This window comes from Convolutriloba macropyga, chromosome 6, assembly GCF_964194025.1.
Source record: "Convolutriloba macropyga chromosome 6, txConMacr16.3, whole genome shotgun sequence".
NCBI classification, from domain to species: Eukaryota; Metazoa; Xenacoelomorpha; order Acoela; family Convolutidae; genus Convolutriloba; species Convolutriloba macropyga.
The window spans coordinates 72,388,158-72,407,150 of record NC_134473.1 but is presented as its reverse complement, the minus strand read 5'-3'; the positions used below and the strand labels follow the sequence as shown (position 1 = coordinate 72,407,150).

The window sequence follows — 18,993 nt, the reverse complement described above, 5'->3', positions numbered from 1 at the left end:
AGCTGAAAAGGAAAAAGCGAAGAGAACTCAAAGGTGCAGTTGACGATGAATTTAAGTATCTAAAAACCGAGATAAATTATCTGCAGAAATAAATCAAACGATCAATCAGGCAATCAGAAGAACAAAAAAGAGCTAAAATTTTGGAACGTGCAAGAGACAAGGGCAGCAAAGGTTTTTGGAGAGCAATAAAAGAACTAACAAATGACCGAGTCAAAACAAAAAACTGGCGACTATCCCAATTTAACATATAAAGAGTCGAAGGCAGTCACATACCATGAAAAACGCGAGCTTTTCAAACAACTCCTAAAAGACACAATGAAAGACCACACAACAGTACCAACAGAAATTGCCGAACACTGCGAGAAAATCGAAAAGGAAACCAAAGCATTTCTAAGTACAAACGTCGACACCGAGGAACTTTGTATTGTGATTACAACAAAAGAATTCGATGAAATATTGAGTATCGAGGAAGTCATGCCCTGGACCAGATAAAATCAGCTACAAAGTGCTCAGTGAGTTACCACGGAGTATAAAAGCCCTAGCCTGCCTCCTCATTTCTAGTTCAATTAACAACTCGTATGTTCCAGCAAATTGGAAACAATCACAGATAACAATGATACCAAAGCCAGATAAAGACAGATCAAACGCTGAAAACTATCGACCTATTGGTCTTACAAATTGCCTGGCCAAAGTTTGCGAAACTGTTGTGAAAAACATTGTCTTAGAACATTGCGAAAGTCTAAATATATTTGGCGAAACTCAGAGCGCTTACAGGAAACATCGCTGTACCACAGACACTCTTATCAAACTCACTCATTACGTTAGTGAAGCTTTCCAATGGTCTGAAATGCTTGGTTTAGTTTGCTTGGATGTTGAAAAAGCATTTGATGCCGTATGGCGTCTAGGGTTGATCCACAAATTAAATTCAATTGAGCTAAGATCCCAATCATTAAGTGGATAAATTCATTCTTGTCACAAAGGAACGTTTACGTTAGGATAAATACTACTGTTAGCGCCAGTTTCTGCCCGACAGCCGGTGTGCCCCAAGGCAGCGTAATTGCTCCCATTCTCTTCCTTATATACGTTAGCCAATTGCCAAAAATGAAAGCACAGATTTCACAGTTCGCTGACGATTTTGCCCTGTACAACAGATCTCGCTCAACACAACTAATTCAAAACAATCTGCAATCATCACTAAATAGCCATATAGACTGGTGTGACCACTTGAAAATTAAAATAAATCTTAACAAAACTCAGTACATGATTTTTAAAAACCCATCTAAGAAAAAGTGAGCTCAATTTCAAAAAAAAGGCGTACCCGTCGGAAAAACACAGTCGCTAAAGTTTCTGGGTATTACTCTCACTCCTCATCTCAGATGGAACGATCACTGCAATAGCCTAATAAAGAGAGCAAACAGCAGGTTAATTAAACTGTGGAGACTTAGCAATCTAAACATCAACGAAGAGAGTCTTTTATTGGTATACAAAAATTGGATCCGGCCTTTTTTTTGTACTCAAATGCCTGTTGGATTGACCAACCCCAAGCACTCAATAATAAAAAATAATGTGTCCAGAATAGAGCCTTGAGGATCTGCCTACGAAAACCTAGATTTTATAAGGTCCAAAAACTTCATGAAGAAGCAAACATGCAAACAATTAGAGCAGTTCAGATTAAACTAGCAAACGGGTATATTAGTCGGGCAATCAAACACAACACAGTCTGTAGTGGAACTAATTCACAAAAAAGGCAGTGCCCGCTTAACAATTGCAAAAGTACTCTCGATCACCTTCAATACTAAAAAAATGACAAACTGGTGCAGTATAGCCATCCGGCGTAGAAAGCAGCCCAAACACTGATGAATGACAGAATGAGGATCGAGCCCCAGTGCATCCCCAATTTCAACGCCATAAATTGTTTTCCAAGAAAGATCGGCAGCCGGACTGACATCAGTGGAAAACTTGGGAATTGAATAAATAGGAATACGAAGACAAAAACGGGAAAACAAGGAAGTGCAACTTTATATTGAAATCTGAGCGAAAAGCATCACACGAATTTGATGACTAGCAAACGAAATAAGACAAATTATTAGCCAGCAGCGCAGTTGTGAGGAGCAACGAACACGAAGATCTCTATACCTACAACTACGGTTCGACTCCAACTTTGTTTATTTATCACTATGCAATTTTGTTTTTTTTTCACATATCAGTCAAAGCGTTTATTACCTACAGCCAACTCAAAACGATTTAGTATAATTGTTGAAGCCAAGCCAATTGGCTCAGCGGAGAAATACCTATACATGTAACTAACAGATCGAACCGATAAGAGTTCGAAGCCGAGAAGTGTCACCTTCCTATTATTTCCTTCTCTTACTTTTTATTTTGCACATAGCTGTCTTTTTATCCTATCAGAAATATTACGAGTGTAAGGCCAGACGCTCGCTTAGTCAATTCGGGGCCAGATACAACTTCATTCTTTTCATTCTATTCAGCCAGCCGCTCGCTTAGTTAAATTCGGGGCTGAACAGATCAGCAAAAACATCAAAACAAAAGCTAATTACGGCAATTATCAATTTAATTAAGCTTCCTTTCCTTTTGAAATCTTTATTTCAGTCTTTTAACCATCTGTTTCATACTCCACTGAATTAAATTAAACAAGAGAAAAAACTTCATCGTCTAGCTTTGTGCTGCGCGCGGTTTGGTTTCAGTGGTTTGATGGTTAGGTCAGCGTAGCACTTTTAATCAAGCACTTCTTATTTTTGGTCAGTTCTGATTTTTTATTCACTTTCCTTTATGAAATTAAAACAAAGTTCAATTTAACTTTTTCAGTACTCCCTTTTCGAACAGAAAAATTTAGCATTTGTTCTCCTTAGACTGACGACTTATACTATACGAATTAAGATCATTTGTTTTATACTACCTATCTGCTTTAATTGGTTGGAAGTTATTTCGTATTGCGATCGAAAAAGTATATGTTGAAAATATGCGCCATCAAACAGGGAACTTAGCGCGGACAGCTAACTCGATATTAACAATGCGCGCGTGGGTTTGAGACTCAGGATGAGCCAATTTCATCCGTCTTAAATTTTTCAATTCCAAACAGAGAACAATGAAACTATGATGCGAAACACCTCCAAATACAGAGCGAAACTTAGTGCAGTGCACTAATATCGATTAAAATTCTGACATCCACACAATGAGGTTCGAGTCCCACCAACGTCATCAAACTTTTAATATCCTGAAAATTTATTTTTTTTGTTTTAATTAATTACAGTACTTGTTACTTACCTTGTGATAATAAAAATTGCCGATCACACAAGCAATAGCCCTCAATCTTAAAGCGCCTAAATCCTCATTCTTAAAGTTTTACTTGCCTAGCACTACCAAACTTGGCACTTTACTTTTAATCAACTCTTTAAACGGAAAAAAACTTGGCCAAATTAAGTCTTATCAGAGAATTTTTCGAGAAGTCAGAACCTCTTTGAGGCTGAGTTTTAAAATGAGCCAAATTGAAAGGCTTCTATCTGAAGCCAGAATGACAGCCGACGAAACAGCACAAGATGAAAGCGATTTTAATGAAGTGCGAAGTAAAAGAAAAAGGCTGAAAAAGGCTCTTTGAGGCTGAGTTTTAAAATGAGCCAAATTGAAAGGCTTCTATCTGAAGCCAGAATGACAGCCGACGAAACAACACAAGATGAAAGCGATTTTAATGAAGTGCGAAGTAAAAGAAAAAGGTTCAGAAAACAAGCACAAATTCCAATCACCAACGTTAGACCTATTGTTGTTTCTATTGATCCAAGGCCACCACAAATACAGTTTGCAAGAGCAATCAGATCGAACTTTCCAGTGGTCAAAATAAAGCACATAAGAGAGTTGAAGAACAATACCGATTTTTTTAATTCAACCTGAGGACCTCGCTTCTAGAGAATGCCTAATGCTAACCGTAAACCTAACTCAAGCTTTTCCAAATACCACTGTGAATGCCAGAAACACGCTTCCGAAGCCAAAACCAAACCCAGTTTCGTAATTGTAAATGTCCATCACAGCATTAGTGTTGATGAGATAAAAGTTGAACTCCTAAACAACAATGCAATGAATGTCAACAAAGTTACACGATTAACAAGTCGAGCAACTGGCCAACCAACAAAATTGATTCGAGTCATAACTGATTCCAATAACCATGTTAGTGCAGCTCAGAAACATGGTGTCAAAATAGGTTGGCAGCTATACCGATGTGAAGCAAGCCGTGAACCACCCCATGTAATGCAATGCTTCAAATGCTACTCGATGTCTTCGCTGCTCGAAGGAGCACAGTGTTAAAGAATGCACTGTTCAAAAAGACAACGCTAAGTGTTCTAACTGTGGCGGTGCTCATGCGACAGTTTATCGCGGTTGTCTGGCCTATCAGCAGAAGCTAACAGAGGCTTCAAGAAAGATAAATGAGAGTAAATACTCTACTGCAGCGAAAAACTTAAAACCGCAAACCAACATTGAACTGCCGCCACAAACTGAAAAAATAGCTGTTCTTGTAGCCGAAGTCTTGAGCAAAATACGAACAGTTCTAAATACCATGTCCTATAGTGATATAATAAACATTGTCTCTAACAGCGCCTCACGCATCTTCAATGAAAAAATTGATGGTCAAAAAATACATGAGAGCATTAGGAGTGCAAAGGTATTCCCTGTTAATTCAATGGCGCCTAACAACATAGCAAACAGCCAAAACTTTAACCAAAATGGATAAGCTCAAACTTTTGCAATGGAACTGTCGAGGTCTAAACAACAAAATAAACGATCTCATTTTATTCTTAGCCGAAAATGACGTAGACATAATTTGCGTGAATGAAGTGAAAAAATGGCAGAAAACAAGCCCTCTTCGTAATTTTATTGTTGCAACTGAAACTTACACCAACAGTCATCATGGCTCTCTTATTTTAATAAAAAACAACATCGTCATTAACCAAACAGAACCAGCTGAAAAAGAACGATTGCAGCGGGAAAACACTGGAAACATTTAAAATTATGCATCACGCTACCGTATTTTGGAGACTTTTGGATAATATCTGTTTACAATTCACCTGGAAGACCACTCTCACCGGAAAAAGTATTCTCAGAAAGTATGACAAATGTTTTTGTTTGTGGTGACTTCAACTCTCCCCACCAAGAATTAAACTGCTCCTATGATTCTAAAAACGGTGAGAAACTCCTGAATCTAATAGACAACGGTCAATTTAAACTTCTAAACAACGGTCACCACACATATCAGTCGTTCGACGGGAAAAGTAAAAACATGCTCGATTTACACTTTTGGGTAGTGTAAATCGAGCACGAAGTCTCAGAGGATCTGAGTAGTGACAATAGAACCACAATCATAACGTTTAACCTCAAAAAATTTGAATTGAAATCGGAAATTGACTTCAGACAATTCAGAGAAAACGCTAGAAAATCGTTTAGATCATCGGACCTTTGGCCTGCGCAGTATCCGAGAAAGGATGATCTAAATGAGTTTTGCAGCAATCTGGTTGAAATAATACACAAATCGTTGGAAGACTCTTATGTCAACAAAAACAAGCTTCCTTACAGTATTGAGACACAAAAATTGATAAAGCTGAAAAGGAAAAAGCGAAGAGAACTCAAAGGTGCAGTTGACGATGAATTTAAGTATCTAAAAACCGAGATAAATTATCTGCAGAAATAAATCAAACGATCAATCAGGCAATCAGAAGAACAAAAAAGAGCTAAAATTTTGGAACGTGCAAGAGACAAGGGCAGCAAAGGTTTTTGGAGAGCAATGAAAGAACTAACAAATGACCGAGTCAAAACAAAAAACTGGCGACTATCCCAATTTAACATATAAAGAGTCGAAGGCAGTCACATACCATGAAAAACGCGAGCTTTTCAAACAACTCCTAAAAGACACAATGAAAGACCACACAACAGTACCAACAGAAATTGCCGAACACTGCGAGAAAATCGAAAAGGAAACCAAAGCATTTCTAAGTACAAACGTCGACACCGAGGAACTTTGTATTGTGATTACAACAAAAGAATTCGATGAAATATTGAGTATCGAGGAAGTCATGCCCTGGACCAGATAAAATCAGCTACAAAGTGCTCAGTGAGTAACCACGGAGTATAAAAGCCCTAGCCTGCCTCCTCATTTCTAGTTCAATTAACAACTCGTATGTTCCAGCAAATTGGAAACAATCACAGATAACAATGATACCAAAGCCAGATAAAGACAGATCAAACGCTGAAAACTATCGACCTATTGGTCTTACAAATTGCCTGGCCAAAGTTTGCGAAACTGTTGTGAAAAACATTGTCTTAGAACATTGCGAAAGTCTAAATGTATTTGGCGAAACTCAGAGCGCTTACAGGAAACATCGCTGTACCACAGACACTCTTATCAAACTCACTCATTACGTTAGTGAAGCTTTCCAATGGTCTGAAATGCTTGGTTTAGTTTGCTTGGATGTTGAAAAAGCATTTGATGCCGTATGGCGTCTAGGGTTGATCCACAAATTAAATTCAATTGAGCTAAAGATCCCAATCATTAAGTGGATAAATTCATTCTTGTCACAAAGGAACGTTTACGTTAAGATAAATACTACTGTTAGCGCCAGTTTCTGCCCGACAGCCGGCGTGCCCCAAGGCAGCGTAATTGCTCCCATTCTCTTCCTTATATACGTTAGCCAATTGCCAAAAATGAAAGCACAGATTTCACAGTTCGCTGACGATTTTGCCCTGTACAACAGATCTCGCTCAACACAACTAATTCAAAACAATCTGCAATCATCACTAAATAGCCATATAGACTGGTGTGACCACTTGAAAATTAAAATAAATCTTAACAAAACTCAGTACATGATTTTTAAAAACCCATCTAAGAAAAAGTGAGCTCAATTTCAAAAAAAAAGGCGTACCCGTCGGAAAAACACAGTCGCTAAAGTTTCTGGGTATTACTCTCACTCCTCATCTCAGATGGAACGATCACTGCAATAGCCTAATAAAGAGAGCAAACAGCAGGTTAATTAAACTGTGGAGACTTAGCAATCTAAACATCAACGAAGAGAGTCTTTTATTGGTATACAAAAATTGGATCCGGCCTTTTTTTTGTACTCAAATGCCTGTTGGATTGACCAACCCCAAGCACTCAATAATAAAAAATAATGTGTCCAGAATAGAGCCTTGAGGATCTGCCTACGAAAACCTAGATTTTATAAGGTCCAAAAACTTCATGAAGAAGCAAACATGCAAACAATTAGAGCAGTTCAGATTAAACTAGCAAACGGGTATATTAGTCGGGCAATCAAACACAACACAGTCTGTAGTGGAACTAATTCACAAAAAAGGCAGTGCCCGCTTAACAATTGCAAAAGTACTCTCGATCACCTTCAATACTAAAAAAATGACAAACTGGTGCAGTATAGCCATCCGGCGTAGAAAGCAGCCCAAACACTGATGAATGACAGAATGAGGATCGAGCCCCAGTGCATCCCCAATTTCAACGCCATAAATTGTTTTCCAAGAAAAATCGGCAGCCGGACTGACATCAGTGGAAAACTTGGGAATTGAATAAATAGGAATACGAAGACAAAAACGGGAAAACAAGGAAGTGCAACTTTATATTGAAATCTGAGCGAAAAGCATCACACGAATTTGATGACTAGCAAACGAAATAAGACAAATTATTAGCCAGCAGCGCAGTTGTGAGGAGCAACGAACACGAAGATCTCTATACCTACAACTACGGTTCGACTCCAACTTTGTTTATTTATCACTATGCAATTTTATTTTTTTTTTCACATATCAGTCAAAGCGTTTATTACCTACAGCCAACTCAAAACGATTTAGTATAATTGTTGAAGCCAAGCCAATTGGCTCAGCGGAGAAATACCTATACATGTAACTAACAGATCGAACCGATAAGAGTTCGAAGCCGAGAAGTGTCACCTTCCTATTATTTCCTTCTCTTACTTTTTATTTTGCACATAGCTGTCTTTTTATCCTATCAGAAATATTACGAGTGTAAGGCCAGACGCTCGCTTAGTCAATTCGGGGCCAGATACAACTTCATTCTTTTCATTCTATTCAGCCAGCCGCTCGCTTAGTTAAATTCGGGGCTGAACAGATCAGCAAAAACATCAAAACAAAAGCTAATTACGGCAATTATCAATTTAATTAAGCTTCCTTTCCTTTTGAAATCTTTATTTCAGTCTTTTAACCATCTGTTTCATACTCCACTGAATTAAATTAAACAAGAGAAAAAACTTCATCGTCTAGCTTTGTGCTGCGCGCGGTTTGGTTTCAGTGGTTTGATGGTTAGGTCAGCGTAGCACTTTTAATCAAGCACTTCTTATTTTTGGTCAGTTCTGATTTTTTATTCACTTTCCTTTATGAAATTAAAACAAAGTTCAATTTAACTTTTTCAGTACTCCCTTTTCGAACAGAAAAATTTAGCATTTGTTCTCCTTAGACTGACGACTTATACTATACGAATTAAGATCATTTGTTTTATACTACCTATCTGCTTTAATTGGTTGGAAGTTAATTCGTATTGCGATCGAAAAAGTATATGTTGAAAATATGCGCCATCAAACATGGAACTTAGCGCGGACAGCTAACTCGATATTAACAATGCGCGCGTGGGTTTGAGACTCAGGATGAGCCAATTTCATCCGTCTTAAATTTTTCAATTCCAAACAGAGAACAATGAAACTATGATGCGAAACACCTCCAAATACAGAGCGAAACTTAGTGCAGTGCACTAATATCGATTAAAATTCTGACATCCACACAATGAGGTTCGAGTCCCACCAACGTCACCAAACTTTTAATATCCTGAAAATTTATTTTTTTTGTTTTAATTAATTACAGTACTTGTTACTTACCTTGTGATAATAAAAATTGCCGATCACACAAGCAATAGCCCTCAATCTTAAAGCGCCTAAATCCTCATTCTTAAAGTTTTACTTGCCTAGCACTACCAAACTTGGCACTTTACTTTTAATCAACTCTTTAAACGGAAAAAAACTTGGCCAAATTAAGTCTTATCAGAGAATTTTTCGAGAAGTCAGAGCCTCTTTGAGGCTGAGTTTTAAAATGAGCCAAATTGAAAGGCTTCTATCTGAAGCCAGAATGACAGCCGATTTGGCCAAGTACTGTAATTAAATTGCTAATTACGGCAATTATCAATTTAATTAAGCTTCCTTTCCTTTTGAAATCTTTATTTCAGTCTTTTAACCATCTGTTTCATACTCCACTGAATTAAATTAAACAAGAGAAAAAACTTCATCGTCTAGCTTTGTGCTGCGCGCGGTTTGGTTTCAGTGGTTTGATAGTTAGGTCAGCGTAGCACTTTTAATCAAGCACTTCTTATTTTTGGTCAGTTCTGATTTTTTATTCACTTTCCTTTATGAAATTAAAACAAAGTTCAATTTAACTTTTTCAGTACTCCCTTTTCGAACAGAAAAATTTAGCATTTGTTCTCCTTAGACTGACGACTTATATTATACGAATTAAGATCATTTGTTTTATACTACCTATCTGCTTTAATTGGTTGGAAGTTAATTCGTATTGCGATCGAAAAAGTATATGTTGAAAATATGCGCCATCAAACATGGAACTTAGCGCGGACAGCTAACTCGATATTAACAATGCGCGCGTGGGTTTGAGACTCAGGATGAGCCAATTTCATCCGTCTTAAATTTTTCAATTCCAAACAGAGAACAATGAAACTATGATGCGAAACACCTCCAAATACAGAGCGAAACTTAGTGCAGTGCACTAATATCGATTAAAATTCTGACATCCACACAATGAGGTTCGAGTCCCACCAACGTCATCAAACTTTTAATATCCTGAAAATTTATTTTTTTTGTTTTAATTAATTACAGTACTTGTTACTTACCTTGTGATAATAAAAATTGCCGATCACACCATCTCCTACGAGGCTAGCCATGTATCCGATGCATTATCTTTTTGAAATGCCAAGTTCAGCCAGTAGAAGCCCTCCATGGTGCTTGAAATGGCTATGCGCCGGAGGCAGAAGTCTTTAATACAACAAGAACAGAAACTCAGTTTTTACGAGAACCTTCTTCTTCAATACTTCTTTTAAACTGAAACTCTTTCTTAATATGTATTAAACTTCTTTTAACGAATGGTTGTACATAAATTGTGTAAATTGCACACATGGGACAAAAATAATTGGCCTATGAATAAATTGCTTCCCACTCCAATCACTTAAAAATGTTTATAATGCCACGTAATGGGCCGATGATAGCGGCCATTAATTAGACTACTAGACAAAGCAAACAAAAAAAGCAAAAAAAAAATTTACATCAAAAAACCAATGTCTATTCTTCTAAAAAATTCTGAAAAAAAATTAAATTGCATAACAACAGAGTCAAAATAGCGTCAATAAAACCTAAACTGAACAAACAATTTTAGTTTTCACTAGAAAAAAAAATAAGTGACCAGTGCTTACTGACACTCGGTAACAAGTATACAAAAAAAGAACAAAAACGACACAGTTAAGAAAACGTTGATGTTTTCCTGAAAACAAATAATTTCAAATGAAAAACATTAGATATCAACTTGAACCTTCAATTAGTTTTCTATTCAATCATACTTTCATATGAACACTTTTAGGTCCGTCTGTATTATCCAGAATATGTCGTACGTCTACAAAAAAAAACAACAAATTAAAGACCGAAAAAAATTCATTAAAAAATTGTAAAATGGCACCGAAGCCCTTAAAACCGTATTATATTCCGTATATATAAGATTAAATTAGCCTTGTTTGAACAACAATAATGAAAATTGTAACCTTTGATTAATGAGACTACGTAACAAGTATTAAAAGCAGAAAAAGGAAAAAAGTAAAAAAAAAATCAATTGTATTTTTCGAAAATAATCACTTTCGAAGACATAAAAACATTAGCTAGCAGCTGAACTTCGTAAACAGGCTCTTCTGTTTCTCGAAAAAATCATTGAGATCTATCTATTCAGATTACGTCATATGACTACAAAAAGAACGAGAACTGGCAAAAATCAAACAATAAATAAACATTTTGTGACAAACCGGTATGGAAGCCGTTAAAACAGTAAGCAATGCACTAAAAAACTAAGATATGTTCAAGTGCGCCTCTTTCAACACCAATAATTTGAAATGTGACCTGCAGTTAAGAAGACTACGTAACAGGTAAACAGAAAAAAACAGCACTATGGAAAAAAAACAGCTGAATTGTTTAAAAAACCTTTGATTCCAAAGTCATTTAAAACCTTAGCTACCAACTGAAATCAGAAAAAGTGCTTCTTTGTTCCTCCAAGTGAGCTGCTAAGACCTGTTCAATTATCCGCAATTTATCATTGGACTACAAAAGATAAAGAAACGAAGACAAGTCGAAAATTAAATAAACTTCTGGCGAAAAACCGTTACGAGGCGGTTATAAAAATAAACCATGCACTAAAAACATTCAATATGTTCAATGATGCCTTTAACCGACAACAAAAATTTGATATGCAACCTCTAATAATTGAGACTAGGTAACAAGTAGACAAAAGAGAACAGTGAAGTGTAAATTAAAAAAGCGTCTATACAATTTTTTAAGATATTTGATTTCAAAATCATAAAAAACTTTAGCTATCTACTGAAAACAGTAAATATGTACCTTTGTTCGCCCATTGAAAGCCGCTAAGACCAAGAGATATCCAGAATAATTCAAATGACTACAGAAGAACGACAAACAACAAAATAAAAACATAGCTGGCAAATTGCCAGAAAATAGCCGCAATAGCTTCATAGATCTGTAGTCTCAAAAAGAAGGTAAAAAAGACAGACCAAAAAAGGAACTTAATCTTTTTTATTACGGGCGTAGATGTTAAGAATCTGTATAACTTATTGCTGTTTCTATTAGCTGCTCCTAATTAACCTTCAATTAGAATGACAAGCACTAATTTGACCTTATCTCTTTGAATTAAAGCAAAGAAAATCAATTTCCTAGTGAGGAAGTCATTTTTAAGAGTGAGGTAAGTCACGTGTGACCAAAGTGTGAAAAATGACGTCACGCACGCAATTCAGTTGAAATTGCATGAACGAATAAACAAAAAGCAGATTTGAAGTGGTTGTGACCGCATATGGTCGTAACTAAAATCGCGGCGACGAAATGAATAAAAAAACCAAGAGAAGGCCAATAATAGCCTCAGCTATTGCTTCGCGGCTATTAAAAATTGCATTACATTATGCTAGAAGACGGTTTCCAATTACAATACCATAAACTGTGCATGAATTTTCAACTAACTTTTCTTCGATTTTCGTAACCACTGCCTGGAAATTGCCTCGAAATTTTCTATTGGTTTTATATCCGCACTATAAGCTGGCCACTACAGTACATTTTTGAACAAATGGCTAAGTTCTTCAATATATCTTGTTGCAAAATGTGATCTTGAAAATGCATTTTTTCTCCGTAATTTCTCAACATTTTCGACTGACCTGAGGGTTTTAGCCTCTTTGTGCATCACGCAATCAAGTCAAAACTCAAACTCAAAAAATAAGTAATCGCTTGTCTAAAATTTTTCCTCAAATGTTCCATTTCCTTAAAAAAATTGAACAATTCCGTCTCTCGATATGTTAGCTCTGACCTGGTTATCAAACAAGAAGATCGAAGGTCTCTGAGCGCATTGCAAATCAAACACAAGTAATCGCTTGTGCAAACTCACTTTTTCAAATTATTTGTAACATTTCTTTGAAAAATTGAAACAGTTCCGCCTTTCGAGATAATAACTTGAATTGGTCAGCAAAAACAACATTCTGTCGAAAACAAAAGGGCTTCCTGAGTATATTAGCACACCATTTTAATCAAAAACGCTGCCTTTTGTTTTCAAACTAACTTTTTTGGTGCGTTCTACAGCTCCATAGTTTTTTTAGAATTTCTCTGCCTGTAATTCAGGCATTTGTATCGTACTAGGAGAGAAAATTGTGTCACTCTGAAGCGCCAGTGAATTTTTTTGGCTTTCTCATCTACATCGTTAATTAACTTTTTTGGCTTCTGTTTTTGACAAATTGTGGGTTTTGCGCTCGGTTTTTTGGCTTCGAATCCTGATTTACAGGTAACGTTAAAAAGCTGCTAAGCAATGGATCTTGTTTTTTATACAGATGTTGTTGTCTTACTTTTGTCCCTGAAAATTCGACACTTCGTCTTTGGCAAACATTAAAAAAACCCATTAAAAAACCAACGGTGTAACCTTTGTTTGTGTAAGCGGAGAAAACAGGAATGGAATTCCAAAACTTCAAAATTTCACAACCTCAGCTCAAGTCATATTTTGTGCGCCTTTTTGGTATCACAGTTTACCACTCTCATAATCCCGTTATCTTATGACAAATTGCAGGGTCAAAATTGACAGACAATGTAAACCGTGCGCTTTTTCTTTTCCCAAGAGCTGAGATTCTCAAAAATTTCTATTCATTAAGTTCCTCTATATGAATAAGCATTAGATACGCCGGTTCAAAACAAACGGCATCAAAGCTAGGCATATTTTTGCTCACTGTACCTTTGGTTGAATCGTTTGGTGCAAATTCACGAAATTGATGTTCTATTAAGCGCTTTAAATGTACATTTTTTTAGAAATCCCGGTTTTGCTCATTTGGATAGGTGGTCTAAAATAATTAGAGTACTTATTATTTTGTTGAATACGGTCGTTTGTGTCAAAGTGGTTATCCAAATAGCACTCAATTTATAAGCATTCGTTTTTTTTGGTATCTGCAAATAGTACAAATTTAATCGATAGAAAATAGAAACCACGTACAGTAAAAAATTAGGCATATTATGTGAGGGCTTTTTGGTTTATATCATTACTGGCTTGCCACAACGCCACTTTTCAAACTATTCATACCTCGATGCTCCTGAAACCAATGCATATGCAGCGATCTGTTCAATAACCATAGAGACCATTAAAAATTCTGATTTGAGAAATACCTGAGTCTGTCTTTGAGGAAGTGCTCTGCTTTCAATCGTGCTAAAGATATTCTCAACATTTTCCTGTCCAATTTGAGCCGCTCGTGAAGTTGCGTCTCGTTCATAATTGTATTGCGGAGTAGGTAGTCCAAAACTATAGAGTCCTCCTTGTGCTGGTAGAAGGCACGCGATACTTTTTGCACAAGCAGTTTCAATTCATCGGGCACATCACGTACAATCTGTTTCCCACTGTCAGTAATAGATGCCATCGGGAGGTCAGCAGTAATCTAACACTTCAATTCAAAACCTGAAACAAGAGCAATATAATTGAAATGCTCACCTTTTGCCGCAAAACAGTTAGCAAAAAAAATCGTATTTGACACAGCTCTCGTTAAAAGTTGACAATTGACTATGAGAACAAAGTCTCACGACATATTCTTGTTCTTCCAGCCGCTCGTTTATGACACCAGAAACCGTAAAATATCTAACGCCCATAAAGCTGGAAAGCTGGGGCGATATAATAAGCCGAGAAAACCCACGTTCCACATTACCAACTTTTCACGTCATATTCCGACTATATATTCTTTAACTTATATTTCAATTAGGATAATTTTCATTACATCTTGAATCGTATTAGAACTTAGCATTCAAATTCGTACATTAATTGAACTTCGCATTCATACATTTTTGACTTAATTGCCAACCAAATGAAGAGATAATCAAAAATAGATGCTGAAGTTTAAAGAAATCGTCACACACTCAAACTACTCATTCAATTACATAAAGCCATGCCTCATTAGAGCGCTCACGAGATCTACCGTTAAAAAGACTACGGCAGAAACTCAATATCTAAATTTAAAAACACCTAGTAACTACACAAATTTACTTTTTCTTAATTACAAAGCAGATGGGAATTTTCGTTAATGAGACTAGCTAACAAGTCGACAAAAAGAAACAATGATGCAAAACTCAAAACTAAATCAACATGTTTTTAAACCAAATAACTTCAAATGTCTTAAAAACCAGTAATTTTTTTTTTAAATTCAGATAAATTTACGAAAACGTCATTATGAAACTAACAGGACTGTCCCTGGTTAGACGTAGAAACGGACTAAAGGTGCAGAATAACTCAAAAAATACAAACAAATTGCAAAAACACAAATTATTTTGGTAATTAAAATCATTAGCTAATATCTGACCATTATGTTCTTGATTTCAAATGTAATATATACTAATTCAGTTTAAAAATACTGATAGGTTAAATATGTTCACCTGGGCCTCATTTGAAAATCATTGGGATATGTTAATAGGCGAATTTGCTAAAAGAAGACAAAAAGAAACACAAAAATTGACCACTCCCAAAATATTTATGAAAACTCATATTGTCCAACTAACAAAAACAACAGTTCAGACAAATTATCAAACGTGTTAAAGTTAGCATCACAAGGAAGCGGATAGGACCTCTATATGAGAATAAATTACAAGTTGACAAAAAAACAACTAAAAATTTTTAATAAAACTGAGAACATCTATCAAAAAATTTAAGACCTTTAGCTCTACATTGAGTGCATAACAAGCTAATCAGCACTTAGAAAAAATTATACGAGAGTAAAAAAAGGCAAAAACAGCTAATTAAGAAAATAGAGAGAGAGAGAGAGGTGTCGATGCCATTCAAAAATAAACTATTCAATAATAAATTTTATTTTCAATTATTTCTTTTAGCAGCAAGAGGATTGTTTTTATTGCAACAAAAAGACTCGAAAAAAAAACAAAAAAAAACCCGAAAACCACGAAACAGAAAACCCCCTTGTATCAAAGCCATTAAATTCAAAAGCTTTCAGCGAATTCAAAAAAAACGCTACATTCTACCGCAATGGGAAAGCAACGATATATGTCATTCAAAAGTTATCAATAAGTCACCACTAAGTCTAACCATTAAAACGACAAAAAAATACAGGCAAAAACAAAAAATTCATTAGAAAAGTGCGAGACGAAAGTGTCGAGCCCATTAAAACCATAAGATTCTCTCTGAAATTTATATCTATGATTAATTGATCTCCTTCTCTCAGCCAATTGGAACCGTCAATATTAGGATAATATGATGAGATTTCAAAAGGAACCAAAAAATGAAAAGATATCCAAAATTTTTTTTAAAAAAAAATATGAAAACTCGTGGCATCGAACTCATAAAACCAATAGTTAGAGGAGAAAACCGCTAACCAGTTAATTTTAGTTGTAAAAAGTAGTAGAAAAGAAAGTGGTCCTGTCATTATGGAGACTGACTTACAAGTACACAAATAATTTTAAGATCGGTTATGTTTAAAAATTCGACAAATTGTTTTTGAAGTCTTAACAGCCATTAACAGCCCACACAAAGCACTAGATAGGTTTAGTTGATTCTCATAAAGGAGCCTATTGTAATTTTAGTCAACTAGACTTCCATAGGACTAGAAAAAAAAATTTAAAATCTCAAAGAAAATCAAAATTTCAAAAAAATTTAAGAAAACTCAGAGTCGAAGCTTAAAAAACTTGAGCGACTCCTTCAAAACGAATTATTTCTTCATTATTTATCATTTGAGTGCAAATGAGGTTTGTACTGAACGGAACCTTGATATGAAAAGCGACTAGTCTATTAGTGACTTTAAAAAAAAACAAAAAATATGAACAGGTTTTTAAAAAACAGCTCAAAGAATTCGATTTTTTAATAGTAAAATTCCTTATTGCCTTTCGTCTATCAGAAGCACAAAATTGTTTGATTTTGTAGCGTAAAATATAATTTTGAGCTAATATTTTAGTAGAAAAAAATCTTAATTTGAACCAAAATTCCCTAAAAGTGAACAAAATCCTGCCAAATATCACGTGCTCACACAAAAGAATTTCGAATTCTAAGCTGGAAGAGCTTTTTAATGATACCACTCACATTTCTCTACGATAAAAATATCGATCGACCAAAATTGACTGAACAAAAAAACCCATTTGAGTACATAGTTCCTCCCCTCCCCACAAGTGGTGTCGGAGCAAAGACTTCCGAATGGCCCTTGTAATATGAAAAAGTTCCTCTAAATTTAAAACGTGATGGAACGGAACCTTGACTGCGTTACATTTTTACGCAAATTTTGCTTTTTAAACCTCCAAGAATGTTTCTGAAGGTGAAATGGACAATGAGAAACCAGAGGTATTTGCTATTGCCATACAGCGATTATCATTTTGATTATCAGAGAGCTCATGTTTCGAACTGAAATTGAGCGGCGCACCTAAATATTGTTCACATTGAACGCCCATCAATAAATGGGCGGATCTTTTTGACTAACTTTAACTTTTATCTACCAAAAAGTTGTTTTTCCACTGAAAAAAATACTTTTCTCAATTTTAAAATTCCCTGAATTTGCATGAAAAGATCTCTAATGAAATTTTTCAAAAGTTATTTTTGTATATTTCTCAAAATTGTATCACGGGAAGACCAATCGACATTTTTTGATACTACCATAACTCAATATCGCAGAACCCCCGAAAAAAATTTCTACCAAAATACAGGTTTATTAACGTTAGACATTTATGACCGACTCAACAGTGCCTTCATAAACATAGCCGACAGATTGCCGGAAAAAAAGGCGTCGACCAATTTTTTCTGTTTTTTTTCAGTGACAAAAAGTGTTCTAATTTGGAGTGCAGTTTCAGTTGGATTTAAAAATTATACTTAATTCAGCTTCTAAACTGAAAGCTAATAAGCGCAATACCAATGTCAGCTAGCAAACACTCTATTGAACTTTGAACTGATAACCTAATTCTCAATGACTTAATGCGGCGGCTATTAACAAATACGCTTTCAGTTTTCTTAAAAGCTCATTCTTGATTGGTTTGACTCAAAAGTCAACTTGTTAAACTAATTCGATACTGCAAAACAGAAACTTTTTCTACCAGACATCGATCTGAACTTCAGCTCAAAACATAAACCCACCAGAGTCGGACGAATTGCTCTCGCACGACTGTCGAGACAATGTATTTTAGAGGTGGTATAGGCTACAGAAATTTCAAGGCACTGCTGATCCGCCCATTCTATGTATGCAAAAACCTCCGACAAGGCCGGAAAAGATAAATCAAACCCAGCTCAGTTGAACTATCCTCTCAAAGCTAAATATTACAAGGAAAAATTTGTCGACAAAACAGTGTCTTATGACGTCACATTTGTTTAATTTAAATGTGTTGGATAATTTTTGTGTGAATCGAGAGCAGCCGACTTTAGTTCCAGTCGATTGCACAAATAAAGACTGCAAAACGTTGATCAACAAAACCCAAAAAAGCCTTCTGTCAAATCGTCAACGAGGAATCCAGCACAAAACGTCCTATTACTAATTATGAGAAAAAAGTAAAATTTGCAATATTTAAATGGAAAACGATCACTTACGAACTCCTGATCAACTGATGAGAAATCAAGTCAACCCCATTTATCTTCATCTGAAACCTCGCCGAAAGAAACTGTCGTTGCAGCTTGTAAACAATTCAAACCGAGAGTTCTGATGTAACAAATGATTCATTCTCCAGCAGAGAAACTAATGACTGACGAACTTCGAGGCTTTTGGTGAAGCTATTTCAGAATTCCTACTAATCTTATTTGCAATACTGTTCCTAAAGTGTGGACTACAGCATCCCAGAAAATACTCAATCAGATCAGCTCTTTCCAATCATGTCAAAATAATCTGAATTTGAACGAAAAAAAAATTATTTGTATACTTTTCCTCGTTTTCTCATTAACATTCAAGCAGCCTCGTCTCATAAAAAAACTCCCAGCCCTGATTGATTACATTTGACTGCAGTTGATCATTTTTATCCACATGGATTATTTTTCATGGATCATAGATTCCACATCTATTTACCGGTGTCCCGCTTTTTCACCCCTATTTATTTACCCCCCCCCCTTTGATTTCACCCCTATCCATTCACTCTCTATCATTTAACCCACAATCATTTCACTCCGATTTTCATCTTTTTATAAAATTAGGACTATTAACGCGGGCCAATGCCATTCCTCAGCGGCCCG

At 35.7% G+C, this 18,993-nt stretch overlaps 1 protein-coding gene across 1 annotated transcript in view; it reads right to left on the bottom strand.

The window, feature by feature from the left end:
• The window catches only part of LOC142341192 (general transcription factor IIE subunit 1-like), a 28,605-nt gene extending 14,310 nt beyond the window's left edge, over positions 1-14,295 (bottom strand). The window contains exon 1 of the mRNA XM_075392106.1: positions 13,977-14,295. Within this exon, the coding sequence (XP_075248221.1) occupies positions 13,977-14,224 (248 nt within the window). The 5' untranslated portion in view covers positions 14,225-14,295. The remainder of the gene's footprint in view (positions 1-13,976) is intronic.
• Between the last annotated feature and the right edge of the window lie 4,698 nt (positions 14,296-18,993).